Source organism: Hylobates moloch, unplaced genomic scaffold, assembly GCF_009828535.3.
Source record: "Hylobates moloch isolate HMO894 unplaced genomic scaffold, HMol_V3 SCAFFOLD_6, whole genome shotgun sequence".
NCBI classification, from domain to species: domain Eukaryota; kingdom Metazoa; phylum Chordata; class Mammalia; order Primates; family Hylobatidae; genus Hylobates; species Hylobates moloch.
The window spans coordinates 64,332,537-64,350,001 of record NW_026652281.1 but is presented as its reverse complement, the minus strand read 5'-3'; the positions used below and the strand labels follow the sequence as shown (position 1 = coordinate 64,350,001).

At 35.8% G+C, this 17,465-nt stretch overlaps 1 protein-coding gene across 1 annotated transcript in view; it reads right to left on the bottom strand.

The window, feature by feature from the left end:
• Positions 1–1,817: 1,817 nt before the first annotated feature.
• HAPLN1 (hyaluronan and proteoglycan link protein 1) overlaps positions 1,818–17,465 on the bottom strand; it is an 83,588-nt gene continuing 67,940 nt past the window's right edge. Inside the window, exons 3-5 of the mRNA XM_032156908.2 lie at positions 16,204–16,575; positions 8,361–8,663; positions 1,818–5,784 (exon numbers count right to left, since the gene is read on the bottom strand). Coding sequence (XP_032012799.1) covers positions 5,495–5,784; positions 8,361–8,663; positions 16,204–16,575 — 965 coding nt within the window. The 3' untranslated portion in view covers positions 1,818–5,494. The remainder of the gene's footprint in view (positions 5,785–8,360; positions 8,664–16,203; positions 16,576–17,465) is intronic.

The window sequence follows — 17,465 nt, the reverse complement described above, 5'->3', positions numbered from 1 at the left end:
CACTAGAAAAGAAAGCAAATCAAAGCGATTAAATATTTATGCTTGAAGAATATTCTAAGTTCAATAAAATTTAAACCAATTATACAGTTTTTAAATTATTTTAAATTGTGAGTTGTAAATATCAACCTAATTATATATCTGCGGAATAGCTTTGTTTTTTGCCCCTAAAATAGTTAAACCCGGTGGTTCTCACCCCTGGCTGCACGTTAGAATCACGTTAGAATGTGGCATGGGGGTTAAAAATCCTGATGTCCACGTTACACACTTGACTATAATCTGTGGGGGAGGGACTCAGACCTCATTTTTCTGCAGACTCCCAAGTGATTCCAATATGCTGACTACAATTGCTTTAACAGATTACTGAATGTTCATGTACACTGAACTGAAAGTTTGGCTTTTCAAAGGCATTCTATTAGGATAGCAGAATTTGCTTCTCAGCCACTTGAAGTTTGGCTCTCATCACAGGAGCAAGCATCTTCCCATAGAGAAAGGATGTTCAATTTGGCAGAACTCTGAGCACAGGAAGAACCATGAAGGACATTATTTATCTTTTCCCTGAGCTTGCAGCAATCATTACACACGAACATGTTTGTTTATTACAATAATAAATGGTTTTGTTTTTAGATTCACATGCAAGAATCTCAGCATCTTCAAAGAAGGACCTTTCATAGTCTCTAAAATCTCAAACTCACTTGTTTTTTATCTTTCTTTGCTCTCTGCATATATATGAATTTTGGCAGGCAGAATTTTCATTGATTAAAATCGAAGAAACATTTTTTTCAAATAATGTTTTAAAAATCCCAGATATTTCCAACAGATGAAAAGCTGGCAATTGGGCCCCTTGCTTTGAAAGAAAAATATAAGGCTACAATATTCTTAGAAGTCTATTTCTATCCAAGAATCTTACATTTGTTGTTAAAGCCAATAGCTTCATTGTCAGGTAATAGAAAATCAGAGCTTTCTCTCCGCCCTGGGGGTACTCTCCTGAATAAATGGAGCTCAGGCTGCTGTCAGACACCAACTAAATTAAAGAGCCATCTTTTAATAGCTGAGGCATGAAGCTATTATCTTCCTGAATATACCACCTACTGAGAAGCAAAGACTACAGAACCATCTTAAGACATGCCTCTGAATAATCCTAAATGGAGGGCCCAAGAAGTAGAGGTAGGAAAGGAAATATCTTCTTCTTCCATTTCTAGTGTCAGTTTCTTCTTAGCTCATTTTCTCCCTCATATTCTCCAATAATCTTGGCTTTTATGACTCCTGTTACACATCTGCCATCACAGACAGGGTCCACTCTGCACAAGAATAGTCTTATTATAATATTAAGCTCTGTCACTCTGTAGGAAAGTAAGGACATCACATCTTAATAGTTTACTTGTTTTATTTTAACATTATGAAACTCTGTAAGATCCTTCAATATTAGTATCAAGCAAGTTTTGTATATGACCAGGCCACAATATACAAAAATTGCTGGCAAGGTGAAGATATCGTCTATCTGTGTAAGAACTGAAACACTAAAAGTAAATGATTTAATTTCATATTATCCTTGGACTTTTTTCTTCTCCAAGGCAATTAATGTATTGCAAGTAAGTATGTACATTTTTATTTGAATATCAATGACAAACTCATTTAGGTGTGTTTCTGTTCAAGTCATTGCACCAGCAATAGATCCTTGCATTCAAGAATTCATTTCTGTATATCAGAAAAATCCAGAAACTATTTTTTATGTTGAAAATCCAGAGTAGGGATGGAAATATTGCAAAATATATTCCTTGTTATTGGGAGTGTAAAGTGCTAAAGAGAAGAACTTAAGAATGAAAAGGAAAATCTTTCTTTTAATTCAGCACTCATGATTAAGTTACAAAGCATTTAAAATGTGTTAATCTGATCAACAACACGATAGATTTCTGGGATTGCTGAACTGGTGGGCAAAATAAATTACGCTTTGAGTCATATACAAAGAGAAAAAAGTCAATATATTTTGGGATAATACTATAGTTGATTTGGCGACACCATATATATGCTCTTTTTCTTTGACTTTGCAAGAGTACCAAGAAATGAAAATTGTACATATTTACAATTTGAAGTCAAATGTATCAGAACAAGAATGAATTAAATGCCTCTCTTGGAAATAATGTATTGACAGAGTTTGACACAAAGAAAAATAGCTAAGATTCTACAACTCAGAAGAATTAAAAGATACTGCAGTAACACAAAATTGACTTTTAATGTACCAGTTCATTGTATCTTACAGAAAATGAAAACATACTTTTTTGGTAATACAGTTTGATTCTTCTCCTCAAAGTTATACTTGATATCTATTAAATGCCTTTAAATATTGGTTTTCTTTTAATCAGGTGGCTTAACGACTTTTGTATTTTTCATCTCTTTTGTTGTACATCCATTGCCGCTCTGGCAGTAGTGAGCTATGATACAGTTAACTTCTTAACAAAACGATGTCAGTTATCCGTTGATATTTCTTAACGCATCCTATGCTAAAAACTGATAAGTGATTCCCTTTTAATCCTCCCCTCCTTAGTGGTCAGCTACTCCATGAGACCACCATATTCTTTGGAGTACTAGAATCAAGAAACCCAGAATGGCTGCCCGCAACCAAATTGGAATCTCCTTTGAGTCTACTTCTAATTGCCAAAATAAAAAGTGACTATATTATTGCATAAAATAACACTTTGACAGGTACCGGCCCCCTTTCCATGAGAGAAAGTTTAAATTTACAAATGCCAGATTTGGCTAAAAATTACTGTGACACAATATGACAGCACTCATTTAAAGATGGCTTCCAGTGTTAATGTGACCAACTTATTTTCGTTCTTATATTGTCTTTTTATTTGAATTGCTTCTTTTTGTTTGGGTTTTCCAATGTGGATGTCTCAGTGAAATGTGCAGATATACTTTGTTCCTTATATGGTCACCAGTGTTAATTATGGACAAATACATTAAAACAAGGGTTCCTAGCCCAGCCTCCCATCTAATCTCTTTGATACTCTTGGAATCTACGTCTGAGGAGCGATTTCTGAATTAGCCAGTGTTGTACCAACTTTCTGTTAGGAATTGTATTAGAATAACCTTTCTTTTTCAGACCTGCTCAGTGAGACATCTTGGGGAATGAAGTAGGAAAATAGACATTTGGTGGAAAAACAGCAAAATGAGAACATTAAAAAGACTCATTCAAGTAGGAGTATAAAGGGCATGGACATTCTGATCCTTTGAGCAAAATGAGAAGACAAAAATTCTGCTCAGCAGTATTCACTGTGTTAAGATTTTTTGTTTTTTACACGAATGGAAAAGTGATGTGTAAGTGGTATAGATTTTAATCAGCTAACAGTCACCCCAGAGATTTTGATCAGCACCAATTCCTATACTAGTAAGTATTTAAAAGTTAAGAAATACTACTACATTTAACATTACAAAGGTAGAGTTCTGGACATAACTGAAAATTAGATGCTTGCTTCAATAGAAATTTGTTCCCACTTGTATTTCCAACAAAATTATTGGAACATACATAATAATAGTTCAAGTATGGACTTCTTCCAATGAGCTAGCCCCTATATTTGAGGTGTTAAAGTTGTTATTTGGGAGATAGTCCCCTCTTTAAATAATATGTCATATCATCCTAGACCATTTAGGTATCTTCCTTAATTTAGAAGTGCAACTTCTATTTACACCACCAGTGTTTGAGTTTAAACTTTACAAACTCTTTGGATTTATAGTTTTGTACAGTTTGCATATCCAACCTAACTTAAAAATGTGCAGGCATAACATTGTCATCTTTTAATATTAAAGCATCTGAACATTTTCAGATATGTTTTTGATGAAAGAAAGGACCTACTTTTATTACAATATTTTGTCTGAATAATATATGATTATAGTTATGGTTTCATGGACTTCCAATTGTTCTATACCTTCCACACACATAACTCTATAGAGTAAATTTATTAGAATTATTACAGAGCTTTAAATCCAACCACAGTCCATTCAGGAAACAGATTTATTTACTCATGTTCATGGGAGGAAAATCTACATAAAAACATTCATGAAAGCATACCAGCTATGTCATACTTGGATTATTATAGTAAATCCCATTTATTAGAACTCATTGTGAAACAATGGGAAACGATGGAATGTAATTTGAATACAAATATTGGTCCCTGTGGGATCTCAGCAGTCACAAAAATATAGGAAAACAGAGCTTCATTTAAGATTGGAGCTGCTAATGTGGAAAATTGTGTTTTGAAGCTGGACTTAACCTTTTATTTAAAGCCCGGAAGATTTTAGTGTAAACTCTTTGATGACAGCTTCAGCATTTAATTTAAGCCTAATGATGACCAGCAAGGAAAGTGACATCATTAACCACATTTTCTATTTGGGATAAGGTTTAGAACTACACTGTTGACTCTTCCCCCCAAACACAGGCACTAGTTGGGTTCTCTAGTGTATATACAAATAGGAATAATAAGAATTTTGAAAGTTGCATCTTTGTTTCTGCATTAGGGATTCCTTTTATAATGTAATTGATTTTCATATAATGTAAATATGAAATATTAAATAAGTTTAAAGTTATTTTTATAGGACAATAACATTTCATAGGCTAACAGAAAATCAAGCTGCTAAATTTTACAATTTTTCTGTCCAGCAGTTTATCTATATAACTGCCCTGAGTAGATGCTAAATGCTGCTTAGCAAATGGCCTTTAGAATTTAAATACAACTCGGTAAAGCTACTCAAAAGATAAAATAATTCCTCTTAGACATGTGTAATTTTAATTATAAGAAGGTAGAAGTCTTTCATTGGTTAAATATTATCTGCTTATTTATGTGTCATACTTCATATAAATGGGATTATTAAGGAGTTTTAACTGTGCTTGTTACTATGGATTGGAGTCCATATGATTTTTTTTTTTTTTTTGGTCAAAAAGGCAGGATTTTAAAGAGTAAAATATTCTGTCTATTGAGGACTTGAAATATTAACTTTTAGAAAGGTATAGATTGTTCCCTTGTGAAACTGTTTTGTATAACCTCTCAGTTTATGTAAAGAAGCCTGTATTTCAAATGTGTTGCTCTAATTTGTTTATTGTAGTGCATTTCAAAATTGTACAAATGTGTAAAGTTTGTGCTTGTGGAACCTGCTGTTCTGAGTAGCTTTACTTTCCTTAATTTAATCCTAGCAATTCTCAAGCTATTGCATGCCCCGTTCATGAAAGGATACTTTGTTGGGATGATACAGCTTAAACAGTTTGGCTCTAAGTCTCCTTACATAGAGCTTCCCTTAAATTTATATTAATTTATAATATATACTGAATGATAGCTTTACAAAAAACAAATCGATGAATTGGACTTTATGAAAATGACTCTTTACAGTAAGTAAAAAAGGGTTATCACAGTTTTGGTAACTTGCATGAGTTCATATTGGAAAAAAAAAACCTTTCACATGTTCTTAATGACTTTAAAACTGATGCGCTCTAAGGGCACATTCAGTTGTATGCTCTGAAGCAGTAGACACCATACAGCTTATGCTTTTTATCTGGAAAACCCACGAAGCGCACTGCAGCCTCAGTAGGACTGCAGCGCCTTCTTGGCCTAGAGATAGGGTAGCGGACGCTGCCATCCGCCAACCAGCCCGCATCACAGCGGTCATATCCGAGAATTTTCCAGGCAGCAAATATCTGGCCCACTTTTGCAATCTGAGCACCATCATTGAGACAAGCTTGCACCGCTTCATCATAGGTCAGTTTGGTGGGGTGGATCAGATAGTAAAAACGGCCTGTAGAGAAAAGGAGACAGAGTCAATGGGCTGGTCTTCAATTGAGCCACACAGAGATAGAAGGAGCCAAAAATAGAAGTGTTTCTCAATGAAGGGGGTTATAGAGCAATGTTTGTAAAATTTGGGGAACGTAGAAATGTCAATTAAATGTAGTATCCCTAGGTCACTTCCATTAAATTAGTTTTTTCCCTTGCCCCTTAATATGTGTCCAGACATGCCCCTTTTATAGCTTTAAAAAGAAAAGGGAAATGGCAGATGCAGTTTCTGTTAGCTAATTAGTGACTAAAAGAGCCCTTCTGTGGCACTAGAGAAGACAGAATTCCATGTTAAAAGCAAGGGCTATTTAAATTCTAGCTGTAGCAAGACTGAACCCCAGCACAAGTTTCTGGAGAGGCAAAATTTGAATGTGAAAGGATCAAAACACATTCCTGACATAAAAGTCCATTTAAAAAAAAATCAAAAGCGCTCAAGTCCTTTTCATTACAGGTATCAATTAGACATTATTCTCATTCAAAGACTACGTATGAAAATGCGTAAAATACAGGAAGTCACTTGCCACAGATAATACGTACTCAGAATGTAAACCTAGTCTGTGTTGGTTCACTAGCAAAGAAGACAAATTTGTTTATTTTTTTCAACTTCCATTTGTTGAAACCCTGACACTTATTTCTCAATTTCACTAGAAAGACAAATTAGTCTCGATCACTTATTGAATGGTGTTAATTACTGAGATTCCTTCAATATGTATTAAATATGCGTAAAATGTATAAAATATGACTTCAACTGACTGAAAGTGATAAATACACACAGACTGAAGATTTTCTTATGCGTCTTAGTTTTAGGTCGAATCTAATCGGACTCTCTTACCTGATTAGACATTGTAATATGATGTTCCTCTGCCCCTCATTAGATATAGGTTACTGAAGTATAAATTAATGCTTGCCATTTCTTTCTAGACTGAGATGATGTGATTTGGAGAAAGGGTAGTGGCCACCGGAATATTAACTAGAGGTTAAGTACAATCATCTACACCAGAGTTCAGCAAACTATAGCTCATGGGTCAAAATTGGCCTCTTACCTGTTTTTGTAAATGAAGTTTTACTGGAATGCTGCCATCTCCATCTGGGTTTAGTATTTTGATGGCTGTTTTTGTGCTACAACATACATATTTACAATGAGCCATTGTAGCAGACACCACATGGCCAGTAAAGCCAAAAATATTTACTATATGGCCCTTTACAGAAGAAGATTGTCGGCCAGGCACAGCGGCTCACGTCTGTAATCCCAGCACTTTAGGAGGCTGAGGCAGGCTGATCATGTGAGGTCAGGAGTTGGAGACCAGCCTGGCCAACATAGTGAAACCCCATGTCTACACTGAACAACAAAAAAAGAAAACACAAAACCAAAAAACAAAAATTAAGTAGGCGTGGTGGCACGCACCGTGGTCCCAGCTACTCAGGAGGCTGAGGAGGGAGAGTCACTTGGGAACCAGGGAGGTGGAAGTTGCAGTGAGCCCAGGTCGTGCTACTGTACTCCAGCCTGGGTGACAGACAGGGTGATATCCTGTCTTAAAAAAAAAAAAAAAAAAAAAGATTATTGACCCCTGACCCATAATCTCTTTCTATTTTTCCCAAAGCATATCACTAGGGACCTAAAATATAAATAATGGGGCCAGGGCTTGCTTCATGGGTGTGTGACCTGTGTCACCACACAGGGCCCCGCATGGAGAAGGGCTCTGCATTTAGTTTAATGCTCTGCTGTCACCATCTTAAAATTTTTAGCAGTTTTGAACAAGGAGCTCCACATTTTCTTTTCTTTCCTTTTTTTTTTCTTTTTATTTATTTATTTTTTTCTTTTAGAGATGGGTCTCACTATGATGCCATGTCTGGTCTCCAACTCCTGGGCCTAAGCAGTCCCCTACCTAGGCCTCCCAAAGTGCTGGGGTTATAGGCGTGAGCCACAGCACCCAGGTCACATTTTCATTTTACACTGGGCAGTACAAATTATGTGGCTGGTTCCGAAGACAGCAAGAGAAGGGCTGAGAGGTGTATGAATAAAATGAATCAGTCATCAACACTGCTGCAACCTTTCCTTCTGCTTTCACCTTGAGAGTTAGTTCTACTTTCTTTTTCTTGCTTACTCCCCACTTTGTCCTGAGCTCTGTTGATCACCTATGAATAAGTGTTTATGTGATTGAGAGAGGGAGAACATGGGTAATAATGAAGGCACGCTTACTTTGATTGAGAGAACCATATCCTACGGAGGGCACACACTGGCAGCATCATCTTTGACAATAGGTAACAGACCTCAAGCCACACAACAGTTTCAATTGTTTCATATAAAATGGGATGAAATAAAATGTAGGAGTACTGGGAATATGTACTTTTGCTTGACTTGTGTGGATATTTAAAAATTCTGATACTCAAGAACTTTTTATATCTTTTTAAACTAGAGCAAAACTTCAAAGCTTGTTTTTGTTTGTTGTTCTAAGAAGATAAGATTAAAAGCCAAGTGTAGTGTTACAGTATGGAATAGTCTCTGAGATAGGAAAGAAGGCAGTACAGTTATTATCTTACCATTGAAATTGGATGTAAAACAGAAAACATCATATCTGCTTTTATCTTTATCCCAAAATCCGTAGTTCCTGACTCCAGGCACTGTGTTCTGGCCCCCACAGGGCTCTCTGGGCTTTGTGATGGGATATTGCACAGAGCCATCACTGAGCCAGCCGGCATTGCACCAGTCCAGCCCACCCCGCCAGGCATCATACAGCTGGTCGAAGGAGGCGATCACAGCATCCTGGTCCAGACACGCCTGCTGCGCCTCGTGAAAATTGAGATTGTAGCGCCCCAGTCGTGGAAAGTAAGGGAATACCACGCCTGTCCAAAGGAGAAAGCAAGGAGTCATTAGAAGCCCCAAAACTAACAACTCTGAGCAAATCCCACCTAGTTGGTGAAAAACATAACAGACCCTCCATCAGATGAGACAGTAGTTTTTCATCAACTAGCAACTGTTTCTCATGATCCTTTTCCCCTTAAAGCAGCCTCTCAGTTCTGAGCATCTCATGATCAGCTTTTTTATTTTATAACTTCAATGATTTACTGCTTTAGCTAAGGGTTCAACTCAAGTCTTAAAATTATCCTTTCTGAAGAGATCTGTCCACAGATTACAGTTTCTAAATAGCCCTCCCTGAGAACTTACCGTTTGTTGCCAGTTACTAACCCTATAATGGGTTACTACTGAGCTCTGTCACCTAGGGAAAAAGTCAGTATTGAATACTAAGAGTTGGTGGCAGATATAGAAATAGTCATTGCTGAATACTAAGAGCGGAGGGGATGTAGTGCTCCAAGAGAAGGTATTTATCAAAATTCACAATGCTTTTCTTGGTAATTTTTCCTATATAATTAGTAATTAGTTTTATGTAGTCTTTTAAGTGTATAAAGAAGCATATTAACAAATGATTCAAATGTAGATATATAACTTTTTACATGTTCGTCTAATAACTTGCAGATAAGTAACCTTCACTTAGGGGAGATACTTGTTTGGAGAAACGTGAAAACAAGCTTGTCCAACCCATGGCCCGTGAGCCACATGTGGTCCAGAACAGCTCTAAATGCAGCCCAACAAAAATGTGTAAACTCTCTTAAAACATTGAGAGTTTTTTTGTGATTTTCTTTTTTCTTTTTCTTTTTTTTTGGCTCATCTGCTATCATTAATGTTAGTATATTTTATGTGTGGCCCAAGACAGTTTTTCTTCTTCCATTGTGGCTGAGGAAAGCCAAAATATTGGATACCCCTGCTAAAGTGGACTCCTTTGCATATCTAACAAGAAAATAATTAAACAACCTTATTTCAGATTAATAAGACAGATCTGTACAGTGAGGCATGCCTCCATAGAAGGCATCATGGTACTCTTGTATGTTTACTTTTAATGTAGCCATTAATCTTATTTTTTTTCCTGCCCTTAAATAGCACGACTAAAACAAGGGCTTTCATTTAAAAGTATTTCCATTACTATTTTTCAACTTCCACATGTATATATTGCAAACTGAAAGTAAGGGGTTTGAAACATTTTTATTATAAACAGGAAAAAAAAAGCTTTCCTAAGCTTGTCCTATAAAAGGTAGGTACAGAATAGACATCCATTGATTGACTAATGCCAAATAATTAAGTTACATATTTTGAGGACAATAGTTCCTTAGCAAATGTAAACAGTGTGACTTCGCATTTGATTTTGCCTAGGAAGATGTATGGCTTTCCAAAACATTTCTTTTGGTCAAATAATTATGGGAGGTGACCGAGCTGTCTCACAACACTCTCTCCAGTTTCTTTAAAGGCTAAGGATTACCAAATAAGAAAGCAAAGTTGCATCACTTGCCGGACTTTGAAAAGGACCACTGTGTCAAAGTATTTCTCCCATGGTTATTAAAAGATAAGTAATTTTGAATCATTATTCAAGGGCTTGCCTTGAATTTTTGAATATAATTAGAAATAATTAGTATTTTGGCATGTGGAATGCAAACATTTGTCCCACTGACACAGTAATTTGGTGAGTTATAGCACATGTGCTATTTTATGAGACTGCAGACGCTATTCAAGATGATGTACAAACTCACTAATAGCATAACCAGTACACAGGAAATATTTCTTTAATAAATTGTCCTAGAAGACTCTACAAGAAGAAATTTCAATGGCCTTAAATCAAGTCACATCCACTGAAGGCCTCTGTAGGACACGTTCGTCTCTCTAGGGCAATCCAGCTGGCACCATCCATGAAAGGCAGAGATCCAAGAAGGCTTCCTGATCTCATTCTGCCTTCGCAGGTTCTTGGCTGAAGGATCTATAAGCTGAATCAGAGCCAAAAGGAAGGAGTAAAAGCCTCTCTTGGTTGCCACTAACTCCTGTGGTGAGGGGGGAGGGAAGGCCTGGAGATGGTTCTATCTAAGGAGGGCTCTGCCCAGGCACTGAGCTGGGAACCCAGTGAGTGCTGGGAAATAACTATTATGGTGCCCTGGTCCCTCATATCTTTTATCCTCTTTCCTCAGCAACCCTGGGAGTGCTGATGAAAAGGAAAATATTCAATTTATTCAGTAGAGATTCCTTTTAGCTAGATCTTAAGTGACAGAAAATCTCAAAGTATCTCAACCTGAAGAGAGAAAGAAACCAGGGGGGTTGACTTCCACTTCCAAAATGGCTGAAGATGGTAACACTGGAGAATGCAGAATATTTTAATTTATCCTAATTTTAAAGACCTGGAAAATTTTTCAGGTTTAAATTCACTGTAGTGTATTTTGGTGGACTCTCATAAACATCGGGACAAGTTTTTCTCTAGTAATTTGTCCTTGATTAACCACTGAACATTACTTAACTATGATTTAGTTCCACATCCAGTGCTATATATTTTTATTTGAGTTGTTTTCAAATTTAACATAATTTCATACAACCATTTTTTAGAGTCAAAGTGAAACTTATGTTAAAATTCTTGTATTTTTCAATTGTAGGAATTGTCAATTAAGTGTTGTATCAGCTCAAAAGATTTACTTAACAAATTTGAATTACAGTTTGATATGCTGGAAAGAACATATTCCAAGTAAATCAAGGTAAAGCTCTATGCTTTACTCAAAATTTAAAAACTTTCCTTGTATTCTACAAATTTCACATACACATTTCAACAGTAAGATGCATCTTACAAGCAGGGCCATTTTTGGAACTTCATGATTGTTAGTATTTTATTTGTTTACTTATTATACTTCTGGCTAGTTAAGATTTTAACATCCAATTTCGGAAACCTTGGCTCTGTAGAAAAAATGTGCAATTCTTACAGCTGAATTCTGGAGCAAATGGTTGCTTTTATCCAATGTTGCAAAAATAAGAAAAGTTAAACTTTTATGGATGGGAAAGAAGGTGGTATGATTATCCAAGGAATATCTGACTAATTTATCCTTCATACTTATATGTCAAAATATAATCAAAAGGGACACATAAAAGTTAAAGTAAGCTTTAATAATTACATAAAGTAAATATTTCTAGTCTTAAAAAGGCAGAGAACATCTAGCATAAATAATATCACCTTCCTTAGTGCCTGTCGTAGTGCTTATCAGTGCTATGCACGTATCTGAAATTGTGTTTCTATTTCTGATAATTCTCAGACTATAATTTTGTATATTTAGCCCCATTTTCACCAATGGAAGACAAATACAATGGAAGTTTGGAAGCATAAATGTCATGTTTTTCATATCATTATTTGTGTATTTATTGATTGCTGCGCTGAACTGAATTGCTGATTCTGTAGTCCAAGCTTCTTCCTAAATTCCTAGTGACACTCTTTTGTTACATCTGTATTAAGCTTGTTGCTTGTTGCCTGCTATTTCTAGGTAGGTAATTGATGGCAGTCAGAGGGCTCTGCCGTATCCAAGATTCTGTATGAAAGTACTGTGTTTCCATATCTAATTCCAACACACACGGAGGTCAGTCTTTGTTAAGGATTTACAATTTTTATTTATTTATTTATTTTTGTCAGTGTGATTATATGGACAGTTCTTAAACAACAACTAACAGCAAGGCACTGTGCTTGGTACTCTAGGATATAGGTACGGATGTGGCCTCTTCCTGTATTTGACAGGATATATATGGTTTGAATCCAAGACAGAATAAATATATGTAGTTTGGATATATATATGGTTTGAATCCAAGGCAGAATAAAAGCTTGTAATACAAATAGGAGCTATATAATTTAGGCTACATGAAGAATTTTTTTTTCTAATTGGTAAAATTCTTTAGTGTAAATAGCATTTAAGCTGGTATTAAAGGACCAACACAATTAAAGATAATGTGCAATTACAGTTGGAAAAGCAGCTCAGTCAAGGCATTTAAAATGAGATGCTTCCCTGGCCCTTTGGTGCATGTTAGAAGACTGACAGGGAGCTTGAGTACCATTGCCTGATTGGTAGATAGTCACATGTAAGAATGTAACTGATAATGAAAAAGGTTAAAAATGAGAACAAGAGCTAATAAATGATAACCAGAAGATATGTGTTTTGCCATGTGTGGTTCAGCACAGATTTCAAACTCTTATGCATATAAATCTGCTGCATCTTGAGTTTCTATCCCAGAATACATGGAGAGTGTCCTTAGCTTATGTCAAGTTTTCTCAAATTTTATTTTTATGGCTTTTATTTTATTCTTGTGGCTATCTTAATTTGTTGTAATTTTACTTTGAAATATCAATCCTCATCTTACTCTGAAGTATATTTAGATAAAATAATATCCCATCTGAGTTTTTCTTGAAAATTATTCAGTGGTAGTGGGAGTAAGAAAGCAAAATAAAATAAGATTGGCTATATCATGATACTTTTTGAAGCTGGATGATGATATATGGATTCATTACACTATTCCTTTTACTTTCCCAAATGTTTGAAATTAGCGACAATGAAAAGTTAAACATTTTTATCCCACCCTGTCACCAATGTGAGACTTAATGCAGGCAAGCTGGAATGCTGCCGGTGGTATCTGTTATTCACATTTTTGCTTTGAGTAATTTCTCTTTCTTATCTATGATGCCCTTTCTCCTCCTTTTTCATGCTCATTACCTTTTGAAAGGCTTACATTCATAGTCCAAATCAAGTATCTCTCTTTTTTTTTTTTTTTTTTTGAGACTGACTCTCGTTCTGTCACCCAGGCTGGAGTGCAATGGCGCGATCTCGGCTTACTGCAACCTCCGCCTCCTGGATTCAAGCGATTCTCCTGCCTCAGCCTCTAGAGTAGCTGGGATTACAGGCATGCACCACCATGCCAAGCTAATTTTTGTATTTTTAGTAGAGATGGGGTTTCACCATGTTGACCAGGCTGGTCGCAAACTCCTGACTCCAAGTGATCAACCCGCCTTGGCTTCCCAAAGTGCTGGGATTACAGGCGTGAGCCGCCGTGCCCGGCCAAGTGTCTCTTTCTTAAGAATGGTTTCCATGACTCCCACATTGCATGCACACTTTTTTTGTATTTGAAAGTTTAAACACTTTGTATCAAACATTCTTTTACTTGTAAACTATTTACTGAGCATGAATTCTGTTCTTGGCACTTGAATGTCCTCAAGTAGATCATGTTTAACAGACAAAGAAGTTTACAAATGTTTACAAAACAAAACGTGATTAGAGCTATAATGGAAGTCTGCATAAGGTGCTGTGAGAACATCATGGAGGAGGGAGATTTAACAGCTACCACGAGCCCAGGACAGGTCCTAGCTTATTGCTCCAATAACTTTGGGCCTTTCAGAATTTTCTAAAGCCTGAAGCTGCTGAATGCTGCTGTTTTTTAAAAGCCTCTCCTTTACCAACAGAAATTTCTCCTTCTTGCAAACCCTCAAATCACAGTGGAGTAGAGCATAGGCTTCAGGCAATACATTTGGTATCAAATTCCAGCTCTAGCTCTTACTAGAGCTAGCCATGTAATCTTAGAAAAGGTGTTTGTCTTAAGCTTCATCTATAAAGAAGATTGACTGAACATGAACAAAATAAATAGAACATATGATTATAGAAATTTGTTTGTGCCTACTTATTTTACTGACTTCTGCCTTATTTCATTAAATTATTTGAGAATCTTTAATGGACTATAAGATTGTTGAATGAAAAGAGCAAAGATTGGAATTCTTTCCATCTCATGGCACCAAAACAGCACCTGTAAAAATATATATCAATTAAATTGGTTTCTTGGACCACATTTACTTAGCTCATATGCATATATGCTATATGACAGGGAATGTTCCCTAAGCATGGAAAATCTGGAGATTTGCAGTGGTGCAGAGCCTAGGAGAAAAAAAATTATTTTCTTAGTCCCGTTTCGGCATCTCTAATTGTGCCTTGGAGGAGCCTTGATTTGACCCTATAATGCATTATACTGTAACATAGGCTAAAGCTCCTTTTAGACAGTGACCTTATTATATTGTATTTATTTTTATTATTTCCTTATACTTCTGGTAAGTTATACTGGTTTCTTTTTATTTAGAGTTCAATTTTGTAAAATAAACATAGTAAATGTTGCATGTGAATTACTTAAGTTTAGGAAATATTTTGCTATATAAACGTAGGGTTTTAGAAGAAAAAGTAACAACGGATAATAGAACTCAAACTCGTTTAAGGATAAGTGACCTGCCCCGTTACAAAACTGATACTGACAGAGTTGAGGTGAACCTAAGCCTCTTAATACTACTAGCTCAAGGCTCTCTCCAACCTTCAATGCCCCTTTGATAAATAGTTTCAATTAATATTTGATGACAGACTGTCTTCTCTAAGTCAACTCCTTCCATCCTGAATAATGCCAATGTTCATGGATATTAATGTGAATCAATAAAAACTTGAAGCACAAAGTGGCATGTACTCAGGGGCCAAGAACTACCTATGAGAGACAATGAAAGGTCACAAAAATGTACTTTACGATGTTGTGCAATTTATTAGATGTATAAAGCAAATGAATCTCCATACATGTGATAGGATTGTATGGGATTCAAAAGGTCAAACAGTCAGTGATATGCTAGTGGACCAAACAGACATTTTTCCCAAAGCCACAAATCTGTCCTCAGGGATAAAAGGAGCTTCTAGCAAGCATACACTTAGAGTTTTATGTAGATAAGGAAGGAAAGCATTCTCTCAATGCTGCCAAAATCCACCCTTCAGTGTAAAATAATGCTGAAATTTATGGAAAATAAGATGTCCTGTGATCCATGAGAAACTGAGGAGAGAAGGGTCTCTAGAGGGTGGAAATTGGGCAGAGGGGAGGCAAGGATGGCAAGGACACTTTTTATTGTACAGGTTTGTACACATGTTGGTTATTGAACCTATTGAATGGCCTACATATTTAAGAAATAGAATTCTCCCCCAAAATGCCTCGACCGAATGGCTAAGAGACTCTGAACCATTACAAAATCACTTCTTTAGAAGAATATTTGAAGAAAGCTAGAGATTACTTTTTTGTTGAATTAAGGTTTTGCAGTCATTTTACAGAATACAATTACATATATTTTAGTTAGCAGATGTCCTTTACAAAACATGCCATTATTTTGAAACTGAGATAATTTTAGAAACATAATAAAAAAGTACACAGTCTGAATTTCTCAATAACCATACAATGGAATTGAGATGATTTTGAATAGCATAAGGCAGTATCTGAAAACTGTTAATTCAGTTCCACTGCACGTTTCTCCTAGTTACAAATAGCTTCAATTTTGCACATAAGCATTGTGTATGCATTTCAAACACGAAAGCTGGAATCATAGGCAGACTGTAAAATACAAAAGAATAGAAAAAGATGCTAGGCAAGGACTTTGGTTTTTAACTTTATTACTGTGTTAACCACTAGACATTACTCCTTATAAAAAAAAGCAACTATTAATGACCATTTCTATGTTGAACATGACTTATAGATACCTACCTTGTAAGTCCAGAGCTACCACAGCAGTATCATCTTCTAATCCTTCAATCACCTCACACTTATATCTCCCATAATCTTCCAGAGTGAGGTCTGTGATGACCAGAGAAGCATCATTATCACTGCCTCCCTTCAGAAACACTCTACCCTGGTAGCCTCCATAGGTTTTTTTGTGGTATCCCATGGAAACAAAAACATCCACTTCCTTGAGGTAATCCAAAGTTAGCTTGGTCCACTTAATTCGGATTTTATGGATTCCTGAGCCAAATGCTGTAGGGTCTCGATAAAATTTACATGGCAGTGTAACATTGCCACCTCTGTGTGAGAACACCTTGGCTTGCTCTGCTTCCACAAGTAGACGGGGGCCATTTTCTGCTATAATTAAAAAGGAAAAAAAAAAGAAAATAACTATTAATATACTTTCAGACATTTTGGTAAAATGAAATATATCACATATATAGGATATCTGAAAAAGGATAGCTTTGAGTGGTTAGCTTCTCTACGTAATCTCTTTTGAACCATATAGAAAGGGATCTCTAATAACAAGAAGGTATCTCTAAAGTAGTCATGTATTTTAAACCAAAGGGGAAGAAGTTACATTATCGTCAGTAAGAAATATTGGATATAAGACTCCATAGTCATCTGAAGGTCAATGACTTCATAATAAATTCTATTTATTATCGTTTCAATTTTTTCTTCTACATTTAAATATCAAAAATATAGAAATAAGACCAAGAGAAGTGAGAGAGTTGCATGACGGGTTCATCAATATAAACCCAAACATTTCAAGGGAAGGTAAACCCAGCTGGGCTTTCTAATACAATAAGTTTATATTGTACTTACAGGCAAAATATGAAGCAACATGATTCACTTTCATTGTACTGTTCTGGCCAAAGAACTCAGAATATCCTCACATTTATGGCTTCTAGTCAAATATACACCTGTGTTAGGCTCTTCTGAAATATTTCAGGAAATATGTATTTTGTTTTCACAGGAAGGTTAGACAAAGGTAATTTTAATAAATGTTTTTGACAAATTCCAGAAGATTTTGAAATGTATTCCTCAAAATTTGAATGTTAAAAGCGTATCCAAAGTTATACTTCTTTTCTGATTAACCAAATAATTATTTGCTTCTTTACTCCCTTAAATATCCTTCTATTCTCTCTCTTTGCTTTCTGCTATGTCTTGTTTTGCAGTTGTCTTATTACTTCCACCTTTCCTTTCCTTGTCCTTTTGTTTTCCTCCAAGTCCTTCCTCCAAGAACT